We start from the raw sequence: 23,797 nt of genomic DNA on the forward strand, positions 1-23,797 counted from the left end.
TTGTCATGAATGTCCAAAGTAACCATGGTCCAAACACACACGCACACGCACACACACACACACACACACACACACACACACACACACACACACACACACACACACACACACACACACACACACACACACACACACACACACACACACACACACACACACACACACACACACAGCGACGTCATCCTGTCCGCACGCATCACGCACGCACGCTTGTTTGTCTGGATGGAATGTGAATGTGACGCCAAAGCTCTTATGAGTGAAGTCTCGCGGAGTGAAACACCGGCCATTTTTTTTTCCATGCAACTCTGGCTCCAGCAGGACAATTTGTGCTCGGGGGTTACGGTCACTCTTATTATTAAGCCTACAAGTTTTAGGCAAGTTTAATTTGGTTATCCAAGCATCCAAACAGAACACACACCATGTTTGTGTTTACCGCTGCAAAGTTTCGTCGCTGACATCCTTGTCCGGATAGATGCTTGTTGTCTAAACTGTCGCACAAATGGAGATGGTGCCCAGCCAGGAGAACCAGTTCGTACCCAAAGAGGTGAGCTTATTATTGTCGACCCTGCCCAGCTTTGGAGAAATCAACCTCTGGGTTTTAAGCTGGCTGTCAACCTTGTAGACCATGCTCTTTAATAATGGCAAAACTTTTGCACCACTTTGGGAGTTTGCGATCTTGGTGTATCATGTAGAGGCTAACTCCCAGCTGCTAACAGTTAGCGCAACATGACTTGTCCGGCCTATCGGGCAGAGCTAACAGACGTGACAGCTAACGGCCGTTAGCGGCTAGTTTCACTGCAGCTCTGACAAAGTGAGTTTATGACCGCAGATAACGTGAAAGCTACCGTAGCTGTCTGAGAAGCTCACTCGAGCTTTTAAAAATGTTGATGCTATCCCCGAAACAAAGGCGATATATGTCAACAACTAGCGAGTGCCGTTAGCTTCTTAAGTCCGGTTAACAGCAACAACTCGAGCTGAGTTGCTAAACCAAATGCAAATAGCCAACGTTACATGGATGGACCTGCCTGACAGTTACCCCCTAATGCAAGCTTCATAATAATGTACTCTTTGATTCATTCTTGTCCGTGTTTATCTGTAGCTTTAGCGTACAGTGAACGTTGACGTTAGCCGTTCAAATGTACACGCTAATGTTAGCGGATTACTTATAAAGATGCAGGTGCGTTAGTTATTTCGGTGTCCCAAATGTTAGAATTCAAATGTGTGCCGTAACTATGTTTTCATCCTTGATGAACTCAGTTTTCACAGTGTTAAGTGACACTTAGCCTTTGCTTGTTTATCCCTCCGTGTTTGTCTTTGGTGGTGAGCTAAGAGTTGCTAATGTTGGTACTGTGTTGTTATGTTGCCTCACGAGTAGACATTAATCTGTCACAGTTTCTGTAAACCTTATTAATGGTTTCCAGATGATATGTTAATGTTGTTTCTGAAATGTTTGCTCGGGTTAACAGTGTGATTTTAACTTAAATGCACAAGGGTACTATTGGCATGGCAGTCGTATTAATGTATTATTTTATACTCAACGTATAGCTATATGGTTGCTATGTGTCACCTGAAGTCCAAATATTTGATTATGGGCGTTTTTAATAGCACTCTGGCTGCATTTACGTCAGTTGTAGAGTCATATGTCAAGCATAGGACGTCACTCGTTGATATTAGGGCAGGTGGGAAAATTGATGATGCAGCACTGCACACTTCATTCATTTTTCATATGTTTCATAGTAATAGTGTAGCTTCAAACTATACAATTATTATTGTATAGCATTATGAATCTAATCTAATCTTATAGAACTCTGCAGAACAAGCCATTGTTTTAAACAACGGTGGCTTGAGCTTGTGAGGATGAAATAGATTTATTTACTTCTCACTTCGGCAGCAAAGCAGGAATTTCTTAAACCTTCAGACTTTAAGTACTTTGTGAAAAAAAAGGTAGGGAACTGTTGGTGAAATTACGTCATTTAGTTGGCATTAATAACTATATATTTTATATTGGGATAGCAAATATTATGTGTGCCATGATTCTCCAAATCTACAATTCATTTAGGGCGCACTCACACTGTCCTTCCGCACCGGGCCAAAACCGTTTTTTCAGCTAAAGCCTAGTGCGTTTGACCAGTGTGAGTGCACCTGCTCCGCGCATAACTGCGGTCAGCGGGCCGTCCACGGCAAGCTGGCCGTCACACTGGTCAAACGAACTAGGCTTTCATCCGTAAAACCTGTTTTGGCCCGGTAAGGAAGGACAGTGTGAGTGCGCCCTAAGGTCACAATTCAATTTTCAATTAAAACATTTTTTTCTTTCAGCACTGAAAAAAAATGCTAAGCAAATAAGTTAGAAAACGCCATTGTCTATTTGTGTGAAATAGATGTGAAGCCTTTTGTTGCAGCTTTAACAGTAATTCAACTGTGGTGTTTTTTTCCCCAAAAGAAAATAAAATCAGCTAAAAACCAATCACCCCTTAGCTTTGTAGATGTGCTGGCAGGACAGGAACATGAAACCTAGTGAAGTATCACTTCCAGACAGTACTTAAGTTCTGTTAGTGAAATCGATGTTTTGCTTACAAATTATTAACTAATGTTGTGGAACAAGACATGATGTGCTCCACTGTAGGTAATTTAAGCTGCAGTTCGGTGTTGAAAGTGGAGGGCGGCAGTTGTGTGGGGTTTTCTGGGATATCAGAAGACACTCAGAGTTCTGTTAATTCCATGGCCCCTAATCAAATGAAGAGAGAGACGCCCACTTAATATTCCCAGTCATATAATTCTCAACGACACATGTTACTCTGTAACATTTAGGATGGGTGGCTACTGAATGGCTCTGTGTTTGTGATGAAATTAGAATGGTGTTGAAATAATCTTGGCATATAATCAGCTGTCATAACAGGAACAATATATCAATTATCTTAGAATTTAAGATGCTTCTTGACTTGCCCAATTGCCTTTTGTGATGCATACATGGTTAATTATTAATTTTTGCCTGTCAGAAAGTTTCTCTAAATACAGAGAAAATGGACTTCCCTCTGTAGCCACATTGCCACATTTTACTCACCACAGTTGTCATCATGTAAGAAAAAGTTAAAGAAGATAAATCCTTTCAAAGGTGTTGCATATTGGTCTGTTTTGCTGGTATAAGTCACAACACGTGCCCACTATTAAAATGGTTTTGTTGCCATTGCTGAAGTTCCTCAATGTTTTACTGTAAATGTTTAAGGGCCTTGTTAACACCTACTCTCTTTGTCAATACATCTTTCTTAAAATGGAAGTTGAAGCAAGCGTGCATAAAATCACTGTGGTAGTTTTCCCCCTTTAAATTTCACTGCCAGGCTGGTCTCTGAACAAACGAGTAATACGAGATAGCTGATTTATTGTGTTGAGCCACAAAAAAAAAACCCTCATACAAAAGAGATTTAGCAGTACACATTTCTAGTGACAATCAAATGTTTGTAATCACATCATCTGTATTTTCCACTGCTTTCAACGGCTAGTGCCCCCTCAATAGATTTACCAGCCGCTGTCACTTATTGCAGTGTGTCAGGTTTAGTTGAAAAATGTTCCATCTACAATACATTGCATTCAAATTGGAGTATTGAATATTCTTAATATCACTACCTTAACCTTTTTTTTTTTAAGTTTGTTGTGTGTGTGCCATGTTCAGTTGTAGTTACATACACTGTAATAATAGGATTTTACATGGATATTTCTTGCCATTATACCATGTCATATTTTTGTGCCATTTTAATCAGTTACAGATGCAAAGACACACTGCCTGTGCTTTACAGTACCTAGGACTTCATGCCAGCATGTTGTGATTATATCCACGGTATAAATAACCTTTAATCTCATAGTGTGTGTGTGTGTGTGTGTGTGTGTGTGTGTGTGTGTGTGTGTGTGTGTGTGTGTGTGTGTGTGTGTGTGTGTGTGTGTGTGTGTGTGTGTGTGTGTGTGTGTGTGTGTGTGTGTGTGTGTGTGTGTGTGTGTGTGTGTGTGTGTGTGTGTGTGTGTGTGTGTGTGTGTGTGTGTGTGTGTGTGTGTGTGTGTGTGTGTGTGTGTGTGTGTTTTGTCAGCTGCAGGTAATTTACACATTTTGCCAAGATCACACATCTCACAAAGAGTTTGCAAAAAACAGGAATAACTTCAATATATTCCTGTCATTATGACATAATGACATGTAACATGTCATCTTCATCAGCCAGACAGGGATAGGTGTAGACTAACAAAATCAGCATGATTTAATCTAGATGTGGTTTTTGATGGTAATTAGACATGCATTACATTTGTCTTGTTGCTTTGATTTTAAGTTGTTCTTCACCCCTACTATCTCCATTTATCATTAGGGTGTGTTTTGGAGTTGCACGCAGAGTATTTTCGAGGAAATGAAGAAGATTTCTCAGGTACCCATGCCTTGTGTGTGGTGTGGGAGATGTACAGCATGGCGTTGAATACGAAAGATGCATTAAGTGAAACTTTGATGACATTCTTTATCATTCTTCAAAAAAAAAGAGCTTTATCAAACATGAGACATGAATAGAATGACCACTTTGGTTACATGTTGGAAGTTATGTCCTATAACATGTCTGAACACTATATTCATATAATTTAAATTGGGCAGTATCTGATCAAATAAAAATACACAAGATTAAGAATCAGAGCAAGATTTCATTCAAGGCTTGCAGTGTGGGACAGTAGTCAGTATTTGCAATATAATTTTATTTTATCCTATCAATCAAAGCTGCATATTATTAGGTTACAAATTGCCTGTCTTTACTACTTATATTTCAACACTTGAGGCCAAGTAAGTTGGTATGGCATCATCTTTGCATGTTTGGTAAATGAGAACTTGTTGCGTGAGTTTTTCTGCCAGTTTTTGCTGCTTTCATTTTCAGTCTGCCAATCATTTGAATAGGTACAGGACATACCAGACCAATGAGAAAACCAACTATGGGGAGTTTTCAGATGACAAAGTGACTTAGGCTTATGTGTCTAGAAACTCATGCACTCCTACTAAATAAGTTATTTAGTGAAAGGAAAAGTGTTGCAATCACATGGCCTTTTTGCAACATATTGTGGGAGTTTTGTAGAGATTTGACAACTTGTCCACATTTTTATCTTAATAAAATTGTAAGAAAAAATTGTTGACTGAGCTTTTCCTGTCCTAGTAATGAAACTACTCTGCCGATAATCCAAAACACTGAAAGTGAGCAGGCAAACAGAAAGCTAACTAGCACCACCAAGACACGGTAGGAGCCAGGTGTAGATGATAGTAAATCAAACAGTTCTCCCTGGAACTTTCTTGGTGCAAAACCAAAGCACTACAGATTGCCTCCCTCAAATATGGGAAGACGGTTATCAGGCAGAACCCAGCATCCGGAGACTCATCATGACACCAAGTGGCCGTCACTGCCATCACGCAGGAATGTCTCTTCAACCCCAATACCATGGAGAAAGCAACCACAGACAGAGGCTACTACAAAAACTAAGGGCAAATTTCCCCACGACACAGGGATTCTACTAGAAAACAGATGTGCTCCACTTTCACAAAAACCAGACTCTCCAAAAGGAGGCTCCTCTCCCAGGACCAGAGAATGTTATGAGGCTACAGAAAGGGCTAACCAAACTCTGATAGTGGCTGACGGAGCTGTGAATGAGATACAATGAAACTGAAATCTCTAATCATCCACACAGGAGCCCTTGATGTTGTAAAGCAACAATCTGAGGTATTAAAACAAGACTTTATTGATCTGATAAACAAAGGTCAGTGTTTAAATACTGAAGTTTTCTTCAGTGGATCTCTCTGTCACCCCTAATAGATCCCACGTTAGCTGTGTCATCGGCAAGGGCTGGTTAAACCTGTTGAAGTCATTCAGCTCGTTCACCCTCTCCATTGTCCCCCTGTAGCTCTGGTCTTTGTGTTGTGACCTATGATTCTCCTCACACCTTCCCAGACGTCCCTCATGTTGTTCTCCCTCAGTTTGTGCTCCACCTTTCTCCTATAGCTGTCCTTAGCTTCCCTCACAGTGTTTCACCTCCTGCTGTGCTGCCTTCATGGCCTCCCTGTCCCTGCTCCTGAAGGCAGCCTTCTTCTTTTTGAGGACAGCCTTAACTTCCCGCGTTACCCATGGCTTGTTATAAGGGCAACAATGGACAGTCTGGAGTTCAGGTACTCCTTCAGACAATGTGTCACCCCCTCTCACCCCCCACACCCTGGATCTGGGTATCTCTAGAGGTGTTGACATTACTTCTGTTGATATCAAGGACTTTGCTCTTTCTGATCATTTCTGTGTGTTCTTTGACGTACAGATAACTCCAAACATTCTGTTAACCTCTGTCTGTTAAGAAAAGGTACATAAATGAGAATACCATTGTTAAGTTTAGTGAAGCTATAGCAATGTCACCGAGTGTTAGTGCAGAGACAGTTGATGAACTCCTGGATAATTTCAACTGCAAAATCTCAAATGTCATTGATACCATTGCATCTATTAAAACTAAGATGACCGTGACCAGACAGAGAACACCATAGAGTAGTAGTACAGTAACAGCTCTTACTAGAGTGTTAAATGACATTAACACTGACTCAGGCAAGGTGTCAGTTCTGGTCCTGTTGGATCTCAGTGTTGTGTTCGACACTGTGGGTTACAGTATACTGCTGAACAGGTTGGAAACCCGGGCAGGACTCAGCGGGACAGTCCTAAAATGGTTCAGGTCCTACTTGGAGGAGCGCAGTTATTTTGTGACCATTGGTAGTTATCAAACGGATGGAGTGGTAATGAAATGTGGAGTTCCTCAGGGGTCAGTCCTTTGACCCCTTCTGTTCAACTTATATATGCTGCTTTTGGGTCAAATTCTGCAGAATTCTAATGTTAACTTGAACTTGTGAGTTATGCCGATGACATACAGATATATCTCACACTGTGTCCATTATGTCACCGTTTAGATAAAGTCAAAAATTGGATGAATCAAAATTTCCTTCAGTTAAATAAAGAAAAAACTGAGATCATTATTTTTGGCAATAAAGAGAAGAAAGTTGCTGTCAGTAAACACCTTGAGTCACTGTCTTTAGAATCTAAAGACCAATTCGGAAACCTTGGCGTGCTGATAGACTCAGATCTGACCTTCAAAAGCCGTATCAAATCAGTCACCAAATCAGCCTTTCATCAACTTAAGAACATATCCAGAATTAAGGGTTTTATGTCCCAAACTGATTAGGAGAAGCTGATTAATGCTTTCATCTCCAATAGACTCGACTACTGCAACAGTCTTCTGACTGGACTCCCCCCAAAAAGTACTGAGTTTTAACCAGAACAAAGAGATCAGATCACACCACCCCAGTTCTTAAGACCTTACATTGGCTCCCAGTCAGCTACAGAATATATTTTAAAGTTATGCTACTGGTTTACAAATCAGTGAATGGTTTTGGTCCAGAATACATGAATGACATGTAAGTAGAGTATAAACCCAGTAGAGGTCAGGAATCTACTGACTCAGGTCAGATAGTGGAGCACAGAGTTCAATCTAGACCTGGTGAAGCAGCATTTAGCTGTTATGCTGCACACAACTGGAACAAACTACCAGCAGAACTGAAATCAGCCCCAACTGTGAGCTCTTTTAAATCCAGGTTAAGAACATTTCTCTTTTCATGTGCTTATAGCTGAGCTCTTTTTAATAACTTTAAACTTATTATGAGGGGGGCCCAGCTCCCACTCAACAAAATCCAGACTGCTTGCTATCCTGGCTCCACAATGGAGTCATCTCCCCAGTGACACCAAGACAGCAGAAACCCTACATATCTTCTGTAGCAGACTGAAAACTTAACTGTGCAGACTGCATATTTGCTTAGAATCAATATAAAACAAAAACATTCTATCTCTTGTTTCTAAAATGTAGCATTTGAAGCAGTCTTGCTTTTGCATTTGATTAATTTTATGTAACCACATGATTCTTGCACTTTTTGGGTAGTGTCTTCATGGATAAAGTCACGTTGGATAAAACGTATGTGGTTTGAATCTTTTTCAGAAATGTAAATTAACTTCAGTCAGTACTGAGGTATGAAATGTGGTGTTATTTTTCTTTTCTGTACTGGTGTGTTTCTGATGATAACGTTTGCACGGCCTTACTAACCTTACATCACTGCTTTCTTTTATTTTTCAGCATCACATAGTGCTTACGACACAAATATGGAATGAAAATATAGCCAGTATATTGTTTAAATGTTTACTCGTTCTTGATTTGCAGATCCAAAATGCAGCTGAGGAGCCCAGAGTGCTGTGTATCATTCAGGACATCACCAGTGCAAAGGCGGTCAATGAGAGGCTGACCCTCAACCTTCCTGCTTCCACCACCCTCTCCAAACTCTATGAAGATGTTGCCCACAAAGCAGGATATGTGAAAGCCACTTTTGACCTTGCCTGGGGAAATACGCCAGACATGGTTTGGAAATGCATTAATCACTTTAGTATCTGCCAATGTGCGATAATGGTTTCCCACATAAATCTACATAGCTCTCAACCGAGCTGTATGCTGAAGTTAATAGGGTCAAATTAAAAATTTGAGTCTAGGTAAAAGTTACATTTCAAGGTTTCAACATGATGCCAAGGTGGCACCTAAAATTTGCAATGACCGATATTCACAGGTCTCTAACAGGTTCTTTTAATCTCTCGCTTGAAACACATGAACATGCCTCCCTTTTGCTACATTTACTCCTCACTTCCCTACTACTTTGCATGTCTGAGTCCCTAAAACGTAGACCTTTGGAAACCCAAATTCTAGTTATGAAACTCCTGGGTTGCATTTTGTAGGGTTCCCAAACCTTCAGGAAAACCTTTAAACCAATTTTAATGACTTCGCAATCTATTAAGGTTCCCCAAAATACATAATAGAGCAGTTTTAATGGGTGAAAAAGTTATGCTTGGATCATATTAACGTTGAGACGGTAGTCTATGGTAGCACATGCAGGTTGGATTACAATTTAAAGGACCAGTTTAGGATTAAGTGGGATCACAATTATGCTTTCATTAGTGTGTAATCATCGGAAACTTTTTGTTTGTTTAGAATGTTTGTGAAAAGCCCTAAAGATTCAGATATTTTACGTTGGTTTAAAAACAGTTGTCTCTTGCTGATGCCTTACAACATGCCTATTCTACCGGTTCCGAAAAACACAAGAAAACAACAAGTGCAGAGTTTATTGCAAAAAACTTTTCTGTAGTTAGAGATGTGGAAATGGCTAAAGCACAAAGCCTAACACTGTGAAGAAGCACTTTTGCATTCGAAATGAATTGTTAAAGCATTTTTTACATACTTTTGTTACATTTATTTATACATTTATTTTATTCTACAATTGAATGTGTCTGAATGTAAAAACAACACAATCTTAGCTTATGAGCAAAATACATTTTTGCTAAGAGAGAGCACTTGTATGAATGAATGCATTCTTATTGCCCCCTCTCGGTGTTGACTATAATTTGTTCTGTGTTGCCAATGTTGCTACATATGACTCCTAAATGAGCACAGGCTAATCCTGCTGCTGACCCAGGCTAAAGCCCAGGTGCTGTGTCTGTTGTTATCTCACTGAGTAGGTCAGTGGATTAAGCCACTGTATGTTTCCACTGCAGCACTTCACTTGCTTGTCCACAGCTCGCTCGGGAGAAAGTATTTTGCTACGTAGCATTGCTCACATGTTGGTTTCAATTTACTTTAATTATAAGCGTCAATACAGAGACTTAGCTGAAAATGCTTTTTTGTAAGTTCATCCAGTTTGTAGACTTGTTTGGAATGTTTGGTGGCTGTTGTTTTTCTGCATTTTCTAGGGATTGTTGTTTTCATGTTTTCATTCCATCTCCCTCTAGGCACCATTGGACCACAGCAGTGAGATGGCTCTCTCAGATTCTGGGTTTGAGCCTGGTGGTAAGAGGAATTTTCTCCAGCTCACAGACAAAGATGGAGAACAGCCCCAGATTGCATCTGTGAGTGGTACAAGATTAACTAAATAGATCCTAATTTCCTAAATTTTATATATATTTGCTCATGCTCTCTAGTTTAGTCTGGCTCGCTGGATGTACAGCACTTGCATAAAGCCTGACTGTGAGAGGGCGCTGGATGTCTTCCACTATCGATTTTGCTATGGCATAGTTGGTTTTAGCACTGCCCAAGATTCTGAGTAGTAAAGAAATACAAACAAGCCCAATCCCAGAGCGATATCCCGGTGAAGCCGGACCACTGTAGAGATAGGTCTGGCAATGCGAGTCTAGGTCGAATACAGTGAGATTGGTTTGGGGAAACGAAATGTGTAATAAAGAGGTTTCTCTTTGTATCATTATGTGTGCAGGATGAGTCAGGAACAGCAGATAGCAGTGGATTGGATGACAGTTCCCAGGAGCGGTTTATCGGGCCCCTACCAAGAGACTGCACTGCCGGCTGCAGTGGTGACTACAGCAGTCCATCTTACTCCTACTCGTCCATTCTCAACAAATCTGAAACTGGTGAGATTTTGTCAGCTGTTGAATATGCGACTTCACTCCTATTATGCAACTCAAACTGTCCTATCAATTCTTATCTGTTTACCCCACACCTCCACCCCACTGTAGGTTACGTGGGCTTGGTCAACCAAGCTATGACCTGCTATTTGAACAGTCTTCTTCAAACGCTGTTCATGACACCGGAGTTCAGGAATGCACTCTACAAGTAAGGAACTATGCTCTTAAAAGTCTTTGTAAAAATGTTCTTGCAAAGAATAACACATCGTTTTTACAACTTCTGTCCAACTTCAGCTGGGAGTTTGAGGAGACAGAAGAGGATCCAGTCACCAGTATACCTTACCAGCTGCAAAGGTTGTTTGTTCTGCTGCAGACCAGTAAGAAACGGGCAATTGAGACCACTGATGTGACGCGGAGCTTTGGCTGGGACAGCAGCGAGGGTGAGCATTTCTACTGTCCTGTGACTAGACTCACATGGCTTTGTGCCTGAGTGTTTGTGTGAAAGGAGAGACCATGTGCCTCTACATCTGTACACTCAATGGCACTTTTTGTGCATTTGTTTTTCAGCTTGGCAGCAACATGACGTCCAGGAGCTGTGCAGGGTCATGTTTGATGCCCTGGAGCAAAAGTGGAAGCAGACAGAGCAGGTAGCAGAAAGCAGGAAGCTTGCCTAGACTTCTGACAACAATATTTCAGCAGCCAGTCTGAGCCCCCCCATCCCTAACAGGAAACAAAAGAGCTGCTGTGGGAAAAGTGAAGTGGGCCAGTAAGCCCCCAGGGTTAGCGGTTTCTTATCTCAGGACTGAATTATAAACTGAAAATACTCAATCCAATGTGCGTATTTGCAGCCTTGTGGTGCATATGCATGAGCTCCTGGTTAGCACAGAATAAGTAGATGCGATCGAGCTCCTTTTTAAAAAACAAAACAAAACATAAAAAGCGAATTTTCTTTTACTAGCCTTCTTTTTTGGAAGTTTACAGTGGAAGTGAGAATTTAAAGTAAACTGGTAATAGGAGACCAGAGACCTGCACTAACAAGCAAGTTCAACATAGCCTAGATCTCTTTTGGTTATCTGGCTTCACTAACCCGAGCAGTCGCGATAAACCAGGCAAACAGCAACACAGTTACAGCTGCTAAATGCAGGATAGACAGTTAAAAATCATCAAATGTGTGAATTCATAAATTAATAGGGTTTTAATATCAGTGTATAATGGAAAGTAGCAGCTTGCACCACTACAAATGGGGCCGTGTATCAGGTGCAAGCATTGCTTGACAGATGCACATTGCACACGTTCCGCTGCTCAGTGAACCCTGGCATCATACCTCCGACAACAATCTGTATCTTTTGTATAGCCTATGCATATCTCTGCCCTCCCCTCTCATGATCTCAGGATCTTCAATGAATAGTGATGTCATTTCCTGAGAGAATTGATTGGTCAGTAGGCAGAGCTTTTATATGGGTTGATCTTGAACATAACCTGCTCCGGAGGAAAAAACGTATGAAAGTGGTGTTATGTCTAAAATGACTGTCAAAAAGGAAGTCCCTTTTTGATTTTGTAAACCATATGGCATTGTCTTCCATTTTACCAAAGCGATTATTACCACTAGTTGAGAAAAAAACATTCAAGCTGTTGTATTGTAATGTATTTCATTTATCTATTTTTATTCCATCCAACAGCTTTGGATGGCAGGTGGTGTCACAGCAATAATTGCACACTGTCTCCTTTTTAGTGAGAAAAAGTAGCAGGGATAGAACATTTTGTAGCCCAGACAATTGCTGGCTTGTTACAAGGGAAACATGGCTGTAAAGGCCTGACTGTCATGCCTCAATATCCTCAGGCTGACCTGATCAACCAGCTGTACCAGGGGAAGCTGAAGGATTATGTCCGCTGTCTGGAGTGTGGCTATGAGAGCTGGAGGATTGATACTTACCTGGACATCCCTCTTGTGATCAGACCCTTTGGAGCCAGCCAAGCCTATGGCAGTGTGGTGTGTTTTCTCTCCACGTTTCATTCCATTAAACATGTAACACATTGTCAGCAAAGGCTCAAACACCACTCATTCACTAGTTTGATTCACAACTACATCAATCCTTCTTTTAAGTCAATACTTGCAACTCCTTTTAATACAGTTTATGACCATTTAGTATTTAGGCCATCTAAATTAAACAATGTTTTATACCCCAGGAAGAGGCTTTGCAGGCATTCATCCAACCAGAAACTCTGGATGGGCCCAACCAGTACTTCTGTGAACGCTGCAAAAAGAAATGTGACGCCCGGAAGGTGAGCCGACTAAAAATGTGACATGTTCAGTGAAGACAGTGTTCTGCTGTTCACCAGCTTGAGTCTATTATAAATGCTTCTCCACATAGGGTCTGAGATTTCTGCACTTCCCCTACCTGCTGACACTGCAGCTGAAGCGGTTTGATTTTGACTACACCACTATGCATCGCATCAAGCTTAACGACCGCATGATTTTCCCTGATGAGCTTGACATGAGTCCATTCATCGATGTGGAAGATGAGGTAAGAGCAGAAAATGGCGGTACCTGCCTCCACTACTAGTTCTGATTTAAATTAGATTAATAAAGCCAAATTCATACCAATTGCTTCCGAGAGGCTCCGTCCATGTCCGCAAGGGTCCGGTCCGCAGGCAACCCAAAATAAATGACTGCGCAGACTGTACACATAGCAATTGGGCAAGTCTTTAGAGCAGTGAAGGTTTTGTGGGTTAAAGGGATAGTTCTGATTTTTTTGAAGTGGGGTTGTACAGTTTGAGGTACTTACCGATAGTCAGTTTACTACCTACAGTATGACAGGAGTACCATCATGGAAGCTAAGCGACGAACTGCTGTGGTTGTGTTACAGGTGTTTTTTGTTTTTAACATATTTTCATGCTATCAAGTAAAAGAGAATACATTTGGAGCTAGTGTACAGTATGTGGCACATTTTAACCCCTCTCAATTATTTATTTTTAAAATGACCTCTCCAGAAGTCACCTCAGACAGAGAGCTGCACTGACAGCGGAGCAGAAAATGAAGGCAGTTGCCACAGCGACCAGATGAGCAATGATTTTTCCACCGATGATTGTGTGGATGAGGGCATCTGCTTGGACAGCACTGGCAGTGCAGAGAGGGTGTTGAAGCCAAAGGTAATCATCTTGACCACTCACAATATAGATATCCCAGATCTGCAGATACCGAGTTCCATCCAGTATTTCTCGTAACTTATATTTTAATTAAATGTGTATATGGCACATTGACATAACCGGCTCACCTTATTTCCCACAATCTTCTTGATCCAAATACTGAACATCCTGATTAAAAACCATAACGTTGATAAGCTTAAATTATCAATATTAATCTTTTGCTCTGACTTTCACAGTCATCAGATCTCAGAACAATTGAACAGATTTTGGATCACCGTTATATACACCATCATCAGCACAAAATGTTGACTATAACTTTTGCTCCCTGATGGAGAGGAACAATGTACAACACTTGGTTGCCACGCTGCCTCATACATCACTACACCTCTTCAGCTTTAAAAGGCGTGCACAAAGGTGTCTTCACAGGCATCCCCTACTAATGTGTTGTACCGAGTGAAACGACTGAAAGGAATCTCCAAAGAGTTTCAGAGAGCAGTAAAGCTCTTACTAGAGGCTCATCATGCTTCTCTGTGTTGCTTTTTCCTTTACATCTCCTACCATCTGTAGTCATGGGGGACAGTCCTAGAAATGTTATTGAGCAACTGTCTGCTGACCGCTCCATTACTTTCTTGTCCTTGTTACATGACATGTCTGTTTTCATTGTGCACTGCACTTTCCAGGTGATGACCCAGCCAACACTTTGCACGTCACAGTGGTTTTGTTACATAAAGTTAAATTAGAAGCTATATCTCCCTGTTGTACAATGATCCCTTCATTCGCACAGTCACACAGTCAGGGCTGCTTGTTTGATGTGATTATAGCTTCGCAAATATAGCATATCTTGAGCGTATATCTCGCAACTGCAGTATCATTAGTGTAAGTCCCTGTTGTCAACATCAGTTATCCTGCATGTTGAGCATCAACAAACTAAACTTGCTTTTTGCTTTTATCTCAACAATAATATTTTCTCTGTCTGTTCTCAGAGCCTGCTGACCTTTGAGCTGTTCTCTGTCATGGTCCATTCTGGGAGCGCTGCGGGTGGCCACTACTACGCCTGCATCAAATCGTTCAGTGATGGCCAGTGGTACAGTTTTAATGATCAGCACGTTAGCAAGGTCAGCCTCACCCTTGAGTTACCTGTTCTGTCCTCTTACAGCACTTAAATGTCAGGCAGAATGACTCACCACACTATATCAGTGTTGGTCATCAGTTTGTACTAAACTAAGCAAACAATACCAATGTCATTCTGCTTATCATTAACATGGTAATAACACGTTGATTGATTCAGTACGTTTCTGTGCATCTATCGGGCAGATCACCCAAGATGACATCAGGAAGACATATGGGGGGTCCTCAGGGAGCAGAGGCTATTATTCCAGTGCCTTTGCAAGGTGAGTTGTCTCTCATATCTGTCTCCAATACTCGTCATGCTTACAGTACATTGGCAAAGGGAATACAATAATACTGAACTGGAGCTGTTTATCTGTGTTTCAAAGGAAAGTCAAGAGATTTCTTGTTTATTCTTAGTTCAGTGTTACATCGTGCTTCTTTTGAATTAATAGATCGTATTCTCTCTCTCTCTCTCTCTCTCTCTCAATATATATATATACATATATACATATATTCAACTGAATTCACTAACAATACTTTTTTCCCCCCACCAACAGCTCTACAAATGCATATATGCTGATTTATAGATTGAAAGATTCCTCAAGGAATGCAAGTAAGAAATGAATTCAATTAAATCTGCTACGGGTAATGCCACAATTACTTTGGCATTGTCAGCTGTGATCAGTTGGATTATTCAGTCATGTTAATTGTGGTGACCATTTTTCCAGCCCCCTGTATGAGCCAATAGTGTTAGCTATTTCCTGTAATGTGCACTGCATCAGTAGAAACCACACCACAACATCCCTTCAGTGTGGCAGGCTTATGCCAATGTTTTTATATTTTGATCATAATTTTACTGGTTTTAGATTTACTGTGCAGTTTTAATGTGTACCCTGTCTGCCCTCTCTGCAGAGTATTCAGCTGCGGAAGACTTCCCAGAGCACATTAAGAGTTTGGTTCAGAAGGAGAAAGAGTCTGAAGAGCAGGAAAACCGACAGAGGGAGATTGAGCGTAACACTTGCAAGGTACGGGGTCCTTTGGAATTAGTTCAAGATCAATTGTCTCCTTCTGAATGGGGATCAGTTGACACATTGCCTCTCTTTTAAAATAAGTTTAACTATTATTGCTCTTTTTTTACCTCTAGATAAAGCTTTTCTGCGTGCATCCTGTAAAGATGATGATGGAGAGCAAGCTAGAAGTACACAAGGACAAAACTCTTAAAGAAGCAACAGTAATGGCCTACAAGGTCTGTTGGAAAATCAGCTGTTGAAGCCAAACAATAAACCAACAACATGGCTAACGAGGGCAATGAGTCCAAACGGTTACTATTGTGTAGTACCACTGACTGTACCACTGTGTGTGTTCTGTACCTCAGTTGATGGAGCTGGAGGGAGTGGTGTCTCTGGACTGCTGTCGTTTGGTAAAGTATGATGAGTTCCACGAGTACCTGGAGCGCTCTTACGAAGGTGAGGAGGACACACCGATGGGCCTGCTACTGGGAGGAGTCAAGTCCTCATATATGTTCGACCTGCTGCTTGAGACCCGAAAGCCAGAGCAAGCGTTCCAGCCTTACAAACCTGGAGGTTAGTTGAGTCATACTGATTAAAGCCCATAAAGACAGAACTATGTATACTTCCTACTTCATGCAGACCAACTCTGGTTTGGAGCAATATTATAACACCAATGAAGTTATAATACCAAGCAAATTAATATAGTTGCCATATGTCTTTGTGGGTGTGTTTCTGATATTCTACAGAGGTGATGGTGAAAGTTCATGTTGTGGATCTGAAGAGTGAGACCATCGCCACCCCAATCAGTGTCCGGGCGTACTTGAACCAGACGATCACTGAATTCAAACAGCTTATTGCACAGGTTTCCCATTCTCCTCGGTTTCTTCACTGCATCTTCTCTTCCTTCTTCAAATTTTTGTTTTTAATATTAGGCATCAGAATATTGTGTAACATAAACTGTGTACATTAGCTGTGAGAATGTATATATCAGTCCTTCAGGCTTATGACTTATGTATGTGTCCCTTTCCAGGCTACAGGGCTATCTGCAGAAACCATGCGTGTGGTCCTGGAGCGCTGCTATAATGATCTCCGACTCCTGTATGTTCCAAACAAGACACTGAAAGCTGAGGGGTTCTTCAGGAGTAACAAGGTCTCGACATTTTCTTTTAATTCACACTTTTTTTGCTTCCATGTCTTTCCATTGTGACGTGTTTTTCATTTTGTTTTTCATTAGGTTTTTGTAGAGAGCTCTGAGTCGACAGATCACCAGATTGCTTTCACTGACTCGCTGTTGTGGAAACTGTTGGATCGTCATGGGAATACGATTAGGCTCTTGGTCTTACTGCCTGAACAGTCTCCTGGTACTCTGGCCAACAGAACTCTTTGCCCAAAAGACTCTGATGTGCCCTTTGAGGGTTCAAAGGGTAACAGGAAATCTGTAGAGGCAATCCTTGAGGAGAGCACCGAAAAGTTAAAGAATCTGTCTCTGCTACAACAGCAGCAGCAGCAGCAGCAGCAGCAGCAGCAGCAGCAGCAGCAGGGCTCCAGCCCCAGTGACAGCCAGAAAAGCTCTGACACAAGCGACTTTGAACATATCGAATCCCCAACCCAGGAGGCTGACTCAAACTCTTCAATTTGTGTGGCTGCAGACAACAGAGAGTTAGAGAACCGGATCAGGGCCACAGCTGGGGGCAGCAGTGGCGCCTCCTCTGACCCCGAGAACCACTTTGCCTGTGAGGAGCGTTCAGACTCTGAGGTCAACAATGACCGCAGCACCAGCTCAGTGGACAGTGACATCCTGAGCTCCAGCCACAGTAGTGACACCCTTTGCAATGCAGACAGCGGGCCCATACAGCTGGCCAATGGCTTGGATTCACACAGCATCACAAGTAGCCGTCGCTCCAAAGCCCATGAGGGCAAAAAGGAGACCTGGGACACTGCTGAAGAAGACTCTGGAACAGACAGCGAGTATGATGACAATGGGAAGAGCAAGGCAGAGGCTCTGTACCTGTACTTCAATGCAGAGCCTTGTTCTCAGGATGACTCCTCTTCCGATGCACAAAAAGGCATGAACCTTCTTTTTATGATCCAGTATAATGGACTAATAACCCTTAGTTAAGATACATTCCTTCAAATACATAACAGAATCAAGCGCAATTACTATTTTCTTGCAGAACTTTACTTAATTTGCATTGAGTGTGTTTACACGAACTTAAATAACCCACTTATCCTGGTTATGATCATATTCGGTATATGGTGTTCCATATTCGGTATATGGTGTTAACATGAGCACAGAGAAATCTGTTGTTTCATATTCCCTGTACACATGATAAATACTAGTAACCGTGCACTAATATTCATGCAGGCACTGTGTTTACAAAGACAAACCCGTGACAGGAAATATTAAACGCTACACTGTACATTTAGCTATACCACTTCACAACTTTCATCAACTAGCTGCAACTGTCTGCTCTGAGTTCATCCACCAGTTCTTTCTGTTCCTGAAAGGAGCTACACTATAACGTCCTACGCACCCATGCTAGCCTGTCACTATCACCATGTGGGATAGAGGCAGTTTATTAAGATACAAAACCTCCGATTCTACATAACTCCAGAAAGTGAGATGCTCTTGTTGCCGCCATTGTTTGTATTTCTGTTACGTTACATCACTTGGCTCAAGACGCCCCTGCGCAGATAATCAGCAGCAATCACTAACACTAAGGTCAAATTACTATATATAAATACTTCAATAACCTGCTCATAAACGGGATATTCATTACCATGTAAATGCATCCAGTGATAGCACTGTACAAGTGAAACATGTTCACTTGTGTTTTCTTTCCTCAATGGGGGCAGAGATTCTGCCTGAATGTTTAATTGTTATTTCTTCTGCTTCAGGTTTAGTGGTTCACGTGGACAAGAGAATAACATTAGCAGCATTTAAACAGAACCTGGAGCCCTACGTGGGAGTCCCCTCCACCCAGTTCAAGGTGTTTCGGGTGTACGCCAACAACCAGGAGTTTGAGAGCGTACGGCTCAATGAAACACTCTCATCGTTCTCTGATGATAACAAGGTTTTGAGAATTTAGAACTGATTTGTCAGATTTCGGTAGTTTCTGTGCGGGTGCATGAATACTTAACTTGTCCTTTTTACTACTTCCCATAGATAACGATTCGACTAGGAAGAGCACTAAAAAAAGGGGAATACAGAGTGAAAGTGTATCAGCTACTAATGAATGAAACAGAGGTAAGAACTCACTCTGCTCAAGCAGAGTGTAGCTTATATGACCCTGATCACAGATACAGATCATTTATCCAAGCGTCTCTGTTTCGCAGCCCTGCAAGTTCCTCGTGGACACGGTGTTTGCCAAGGGCATGACGGTCAGACAGTCTAAAGAGGAGCTGCTCCCTCAGTTGAAAGAGCAGTGCAAGCTTGACGTCAGCATTGACAGGTAAGAATTTATACTACACGTTTATAAAAAAAAATAGATGAATAAAGTGTTGTGTTTACCAAACAATGTATGTGTGGTTAGTGTTCGTCTCAGGAAAAAGACGTGGAAGAATCCAGGCACAGTGTTTCTGGACTATCACGTCTATGAAGAAGACATCAGCATCTCCTCCAACTGGGAAGTTTTCCTGGAAGTTCTTAATGGTAACCCTCATTCTGCTGTTTCTTTTAAACAAATTACAATTTATTTAATAATAAAAAGTTTTTTTTGGTACCTTTTGGTCTTCTAAATTACCACTAAAGCTCTTTCCAATTAAAATCCTTGAAAGCCTTTTTTTAATGTGATAGAATAAAAGTTGCATTATTAGGTGGAATTATCTGTTGATTCTAGAGATGTGGGAATATCACAGTGATGAAATTATTACTTGATGATAATGTCGTTCTTTTTGGAAACCCATGACGTGATTCTACAAATGTCAACGAATAAAAGTAGTACCAGAGTGTAGAGAAGATGAAGTTTCAGGGAAAACAATGTACTCTATCTATAATCCGTTTCTTAGAACCAGAGAAGATGAAGTCCATGTCCCAGCTGGCTGTCCTGACCCGGAGATGGAGCCCTGCTACAATGAAGCTGGGGCCCTTCCAGGAAGTTATTCTGGAGAGCAGCAGTGTAGAAGAACTCAAGGAGAAGGTATATCTGTGTCCTGCTTGGATGTTTTTCCTAGTTTGGCACATAATTTATACCAGTCAGAGGTTCAATTTGTTCAACCACATAAATCATTACAGTGCTCTCATCCAAAATGCAGGAAGGAAATAACACCGTACTATAGGCAAAAACTATAGAACTTTATTCCATTATAAAGAAAAAAATGTTTAATGTGTTGGAATTGTCATACATTGGTTTTGCACTGAGATAATCAGCACAATCATTGTCAACTGTAAATAACTGCTGACCCTTTAAAGCCACCTTCCTGATATGTAATGTTAGCTAAACTAGCTAACTTCATGGTGTTTCTTCACTCAGTTACCAGTGGTTCCAGTTAAGCACTGTGATTAAGTACAAATTTGAGGTACTTTACTTAAGTATTTCTATTTTCTTATAGTTTATACTTCTACTCCACTACATCTCAGAGTGAAATATTGTACTTTTTATTCTACTACATTTTTCTGACAGATTTAGTTTCTTTGCACATTCAAATTACAATGAATAAATATCAATAAGGCTTAATTGGTCCCCAGGGGGATATTTACCCAGCAGAATGTAAAGTGATGTATCAAATGTATATAAATTAGTTTAAATTAGCTTCACGTTTACCAGCTGCAACATTAAAGCAATTGGCACATTAATGCATCAATAATTATAAACTGATATATATATAAATAACTAGTTTGTTTGCAAAAACAAGATGTTATTTACTCTTGTTCTAAAACTTCGCAAAAAAGCTTCATTTGTGTATTAAAAACACTGCAGTTTACTTCCCCGGAGTGTGCAGGTCCGTTGCTTGAGCAACAAATGGTACCATTCATTTGCCTTTTGTGACTCATTTCTTTCCTTTGTTTGCAGCTTAGTGAAATGAGCTCTATTCCTCTCGAAAACCTGGAGTTTGCAAAGGTACGTGAGATGCACTACCTCACACAGGACACTTTTTTTTCCTTCTTATGTTGCTTAAGTCGCCAGTCTTCAAAACCCTTCCATCTTTGACTGAAAATCCGTACCATCTGTTCTGTGCAGGGTAGAGGAACATTTCCTTGTGATATTTCTGTGTTGGAGATCCATCAGGATTTGGACTGGAACCCTAAGGTGTCCACCCTCAACGTGTGGCCTCTTTACATCTGTGACGACGGAGCTGTGGTCTTCTACAGGTAAAACAATTGCAGCGCACAACCAAGTACTGATTGATTCTTCCTTTGCATGTTTTAGGTTTCTCCCTGCTGAAACACACGTGAGTCTAATGATTATCAAACCTGTGACAAGCTTCAGCTTTATGATAACGCAGCTGAAGCTTGATAAGGAGAAGAGCATTGGCGCAGGTGTGTTGGCGCAGGGAGAAACTTAAAACATGCAGGGCAGCGGCCCTCCAAGAGCAGGATTGGAGATGCCTGTCTTATATTATATGCCTACTATATGCATATATAATGTAATATTTTTGAAGAAAGCTGCTACTAAAAAAAAAAGCACAGCCAGCTTTTCTATCATTAATTCAACAAAATTATTTAAAGTCCACAGAACAAATGCTGCATCACAACCTCTGAATGTATGTACACATTAGTGACTTGATGTCCACATTACTGTGATCTTTGTGCAGGGACAACACAGAGGAACCCATGGAGCTGTCAGAGGAGGAGCGCAATGAGCTCATGAAGAAGGAAAGCAGCCGTCTACTCAAGACTGGACACCGTGTCAGCTATTCGCCACGGAAGGAGAAGGCGCTCAAGATCTACCTGGACGGCGGCCCTGCCAAGGACCTGGGGCAGGACTGAGGCATTGAGCACTGCTCCTCGTTATCTGGATGTTGCAGCAGCCAGGCTCAGTCAAGAGTTACGGGCCTGATAGTTACTTGAAGATCAAGCAGCGTTGCGAGGCTGAGGAGTCAGCCCTCCACTCTGAGCCCTAGGGCTGGCTCGGAATCCCTATTGTGCACTATAGTGTATTGTACTGTAAAGTTTAAAGGGAAGTACAAAAGCTATTGAATACAGAAAAAGAATCAAATACTGTATAGACAAATCAATTGAACGTAAAATCTCCAGAGATGGACGCAGAGATGTTAGGACTGTGAAACTGGGTTGGAAAGCATCCACCCTGTCTATTTAAGTGTCCCGTCTCCTCTCACATCAGTCTCTTTCACCCTCCTCCATCACTGCGTGTTTGGCTTCCTGTTTCAGGAACAGTGTTGATTCTGATTCATCTGTGACCATTGTGTAAGGCCATATGCTCATACCCGCTCTATAACAGAAGTCATTCTTGTCTTATGTGGCCCACCTTCCTTTTTAAATACTTTAAAACCAACAGCACACACAATCAAGAACTACTTAATCCAGCCTTCCTTGGTCTCCCCTCCTCTGGTGAGGCAAACCTCACTCTCTCAGTGACTTTGACAACTTAATTCACAGGATTTGATGAATCAAAAAAAGCAACAATTAAGAATTTGTAAAGCAGAGGTTGTTTCTGCTCCTCTAATAGCCAGAGTAATTTGTTCATATGGGTTGTCCCTATTGCTGCTCTTTGTGCTTTATAGGAGCTTTACCTCTGTTATATCACTTCCACTAGATTTAATGACACATAGACTACTGGTCTTTTAATACAAAGTAAAATGAAACAAAACCAGGTAGACGATGTTCAGGATCTCCTTGTTTTTGTTTGTTGTAAATTATTATTTTGCTCCAGACGTAATCATTCAATTAGGTCTTGTGAGGCACCATGCACACATCTGTTGTCTGTATTAACCTTTAATTTAGAAAGTGGATTTCATTGTTGTTTTTGTTGCACCATGTGAACTGGATGTACATGTATAGTGTCATCCGTGTGTGTGTGTGATGTTGTACTAAGGGGAGGGAGCTCTGTCTGGGATTTCGGCAGAGAGTGTGAGGTTGTTTTTGGCACTTCTACCTGCTGCTGCTTGATAGACTGACACCAGAGAGTGAAGAGAGGCCGCTGGTAACTGGTCTGAGGACTTAAGCTCAGCATCCTGGGCCCTCGGGGCTCCTGATGCGAACACCAGATATTCACTGTAGAAATGCCAATGTCTTTCCTTTTTGTTTGTTTTTTTGTTGATGTTTGTTTCTTTGACATTTAAATCCTGTGTGAAAATAGTTTAAGATGATTTTAGAAATAATTAAAATGCTTTTTTTTTTCATAACTGCAGTTTTTTTTGTCACTGTTTATCACAAATCACAAATCATACTCACCTTTATAAGAAAATGGGGTTTTAGTGTTAAAAAAACCCAACCATTTATTTTCTAAATGCAAGAGTTGTACAAGCTGTGTGTCAGGTTTCAAATGCTTCAGAACAGAGCAGAGGTTAAATATAGCTGCTCTTGTAACTATGCAAGTTAATATCCAGCACAAGTTGCTAGTAAAAATATCGATATTCACACATACATCTGGTATTGGTGCATTAAAAAGGCTGCTTTTTTGACAAATTCAGTGCTTTCTTCTCCCTGACACTTTGCCATTGTTCTATTAGCTCTTTAATTGTTTTAACTTTACTTTTCTCATTCAGGATGAGGAAGTTTAGCAGAGAGGGCAGACTGAATATGGCTTGTGCAGCTATTTTACATGCTCTTATACTTGTTTATATCTTAAATAGCAGTTTTATTCAATTCTGTTTTACACAAATGACCTAATCCCCAGGTTGGGAACAAGTGAAATAAGCTTCTGTTCAAACATCTGATATTTTCTGATATCTTGTTTTTTGAAAATGGACAACTGAAATACAGTGATACAGAATTAAATTATATATATAATTAGAGACAAAAGCACATAACATAATAAGCATATATGTACATACAAACAATATAGATAATAAATCACAACGTGGCAGGTTGGACAGTGTTTCCTCTTGCAAATAACATTTCATCTCTGCTGTAAAAATGTGGAGGCCTCT

At 41.0% G+C, this 23,797-nt stretch overlaps 1 protein-coding gene across 2 annotated transcripts; it reads left to right on the forward strand.

Annotated features, from left to right (window-relative positions):
* The first annotated feature begins 323 nt into the window (after window positions 1-323).
* Window positions 324-23,044, forward strand: usp47 (ubiquitin specific peptidase 47). 2 transcript variants are annotated; one of them, XM_083918403.1, is made up of 29 exons: window positions 324-544; window positions 4,347-4,403; window positions 8,242-8,436; window positions 9,852-9,968; window positions 10,331-10,484; window positions 10,590-10,686; window positions 10,773-10,918; window positions 11,046-11,125; window positions 12,319-12,468; window positions 12,666-12,761; window positions 12,851-13,003; window positions 13,470-13,628; window positions 14,609-14,740; window positions 14,940-15,016; window positions 15,293-15,348; window positions 15,648-15,760; window positions 15,880-15,981; window positions 16,111-16,318; window positions 16,492-16,607; window positions 16,776-16,895; window positions 16,980-17,811; window positions 18,644-18,819; window positions 18,912-18,992; window positions 19,082-19,197; window positions 19,279-19,397; window positions 19,754-19,884; window positions 20,758-20,805; window positions 20,926-21,056; window positions 21,500-23,044. In XM_083918403.1, exons 1-29 carry the CDS (start codon window positions 500-502, stop codon window positions 21,672-21,674), a joined length of 4,182 nt encoding a protein of 1,393 aa, XP_083774529.1. In that variant the 5' UTR covers window positions 324-499; the 3' UTR covers window positions 21,675-23,044. The 2 variants fall into 2 exon arrangements, with proteins under 2 accessions (XP_083774529.1, XP_083774530.1); XM_083918404.1 differs by lacking the exon at window positions 4,347-4,403.
* The last annotated feature ends 753 nt before the right edge of the window (window positions 23,045-23,797 follow it).

This window comes from Echiichthys vipera, assembly GCF_963691815.1.
Source record: "Echiichthys vipera genome assembly, chromosome: 1".
Taxonomy (NCBI): Eukaryota; Metazoa; Chordata; class Actinopteri; order Perciformes; family Trachinidae; genus Echiichthys; species Echiichthys vipera.

Bases quoted from the DNA above. Each gene is read 5' to 3' on its own strand.
- usp47 (XM_083918403.1), top strand. From the start codon at position 500: ATGGAGATGGTGCCCAGCCAGGAGAACCAGTTCGTACCCAAAGAG. The intron at 15,017-15,292 runs GTGAGTTGTCTC...CCCCACCAACAG, and splicing joins TATTCCAGTGCCTTTGCAAG to CTCTACAAATGCATATATGC. The intron at 17,812-18,643 runs GCATGAACCTTC...CTTCTGCTTCAG, and splicing joins CTCTTCCGATGCACAAAAAG to GTTTAGTGGTTCACGTGGAC.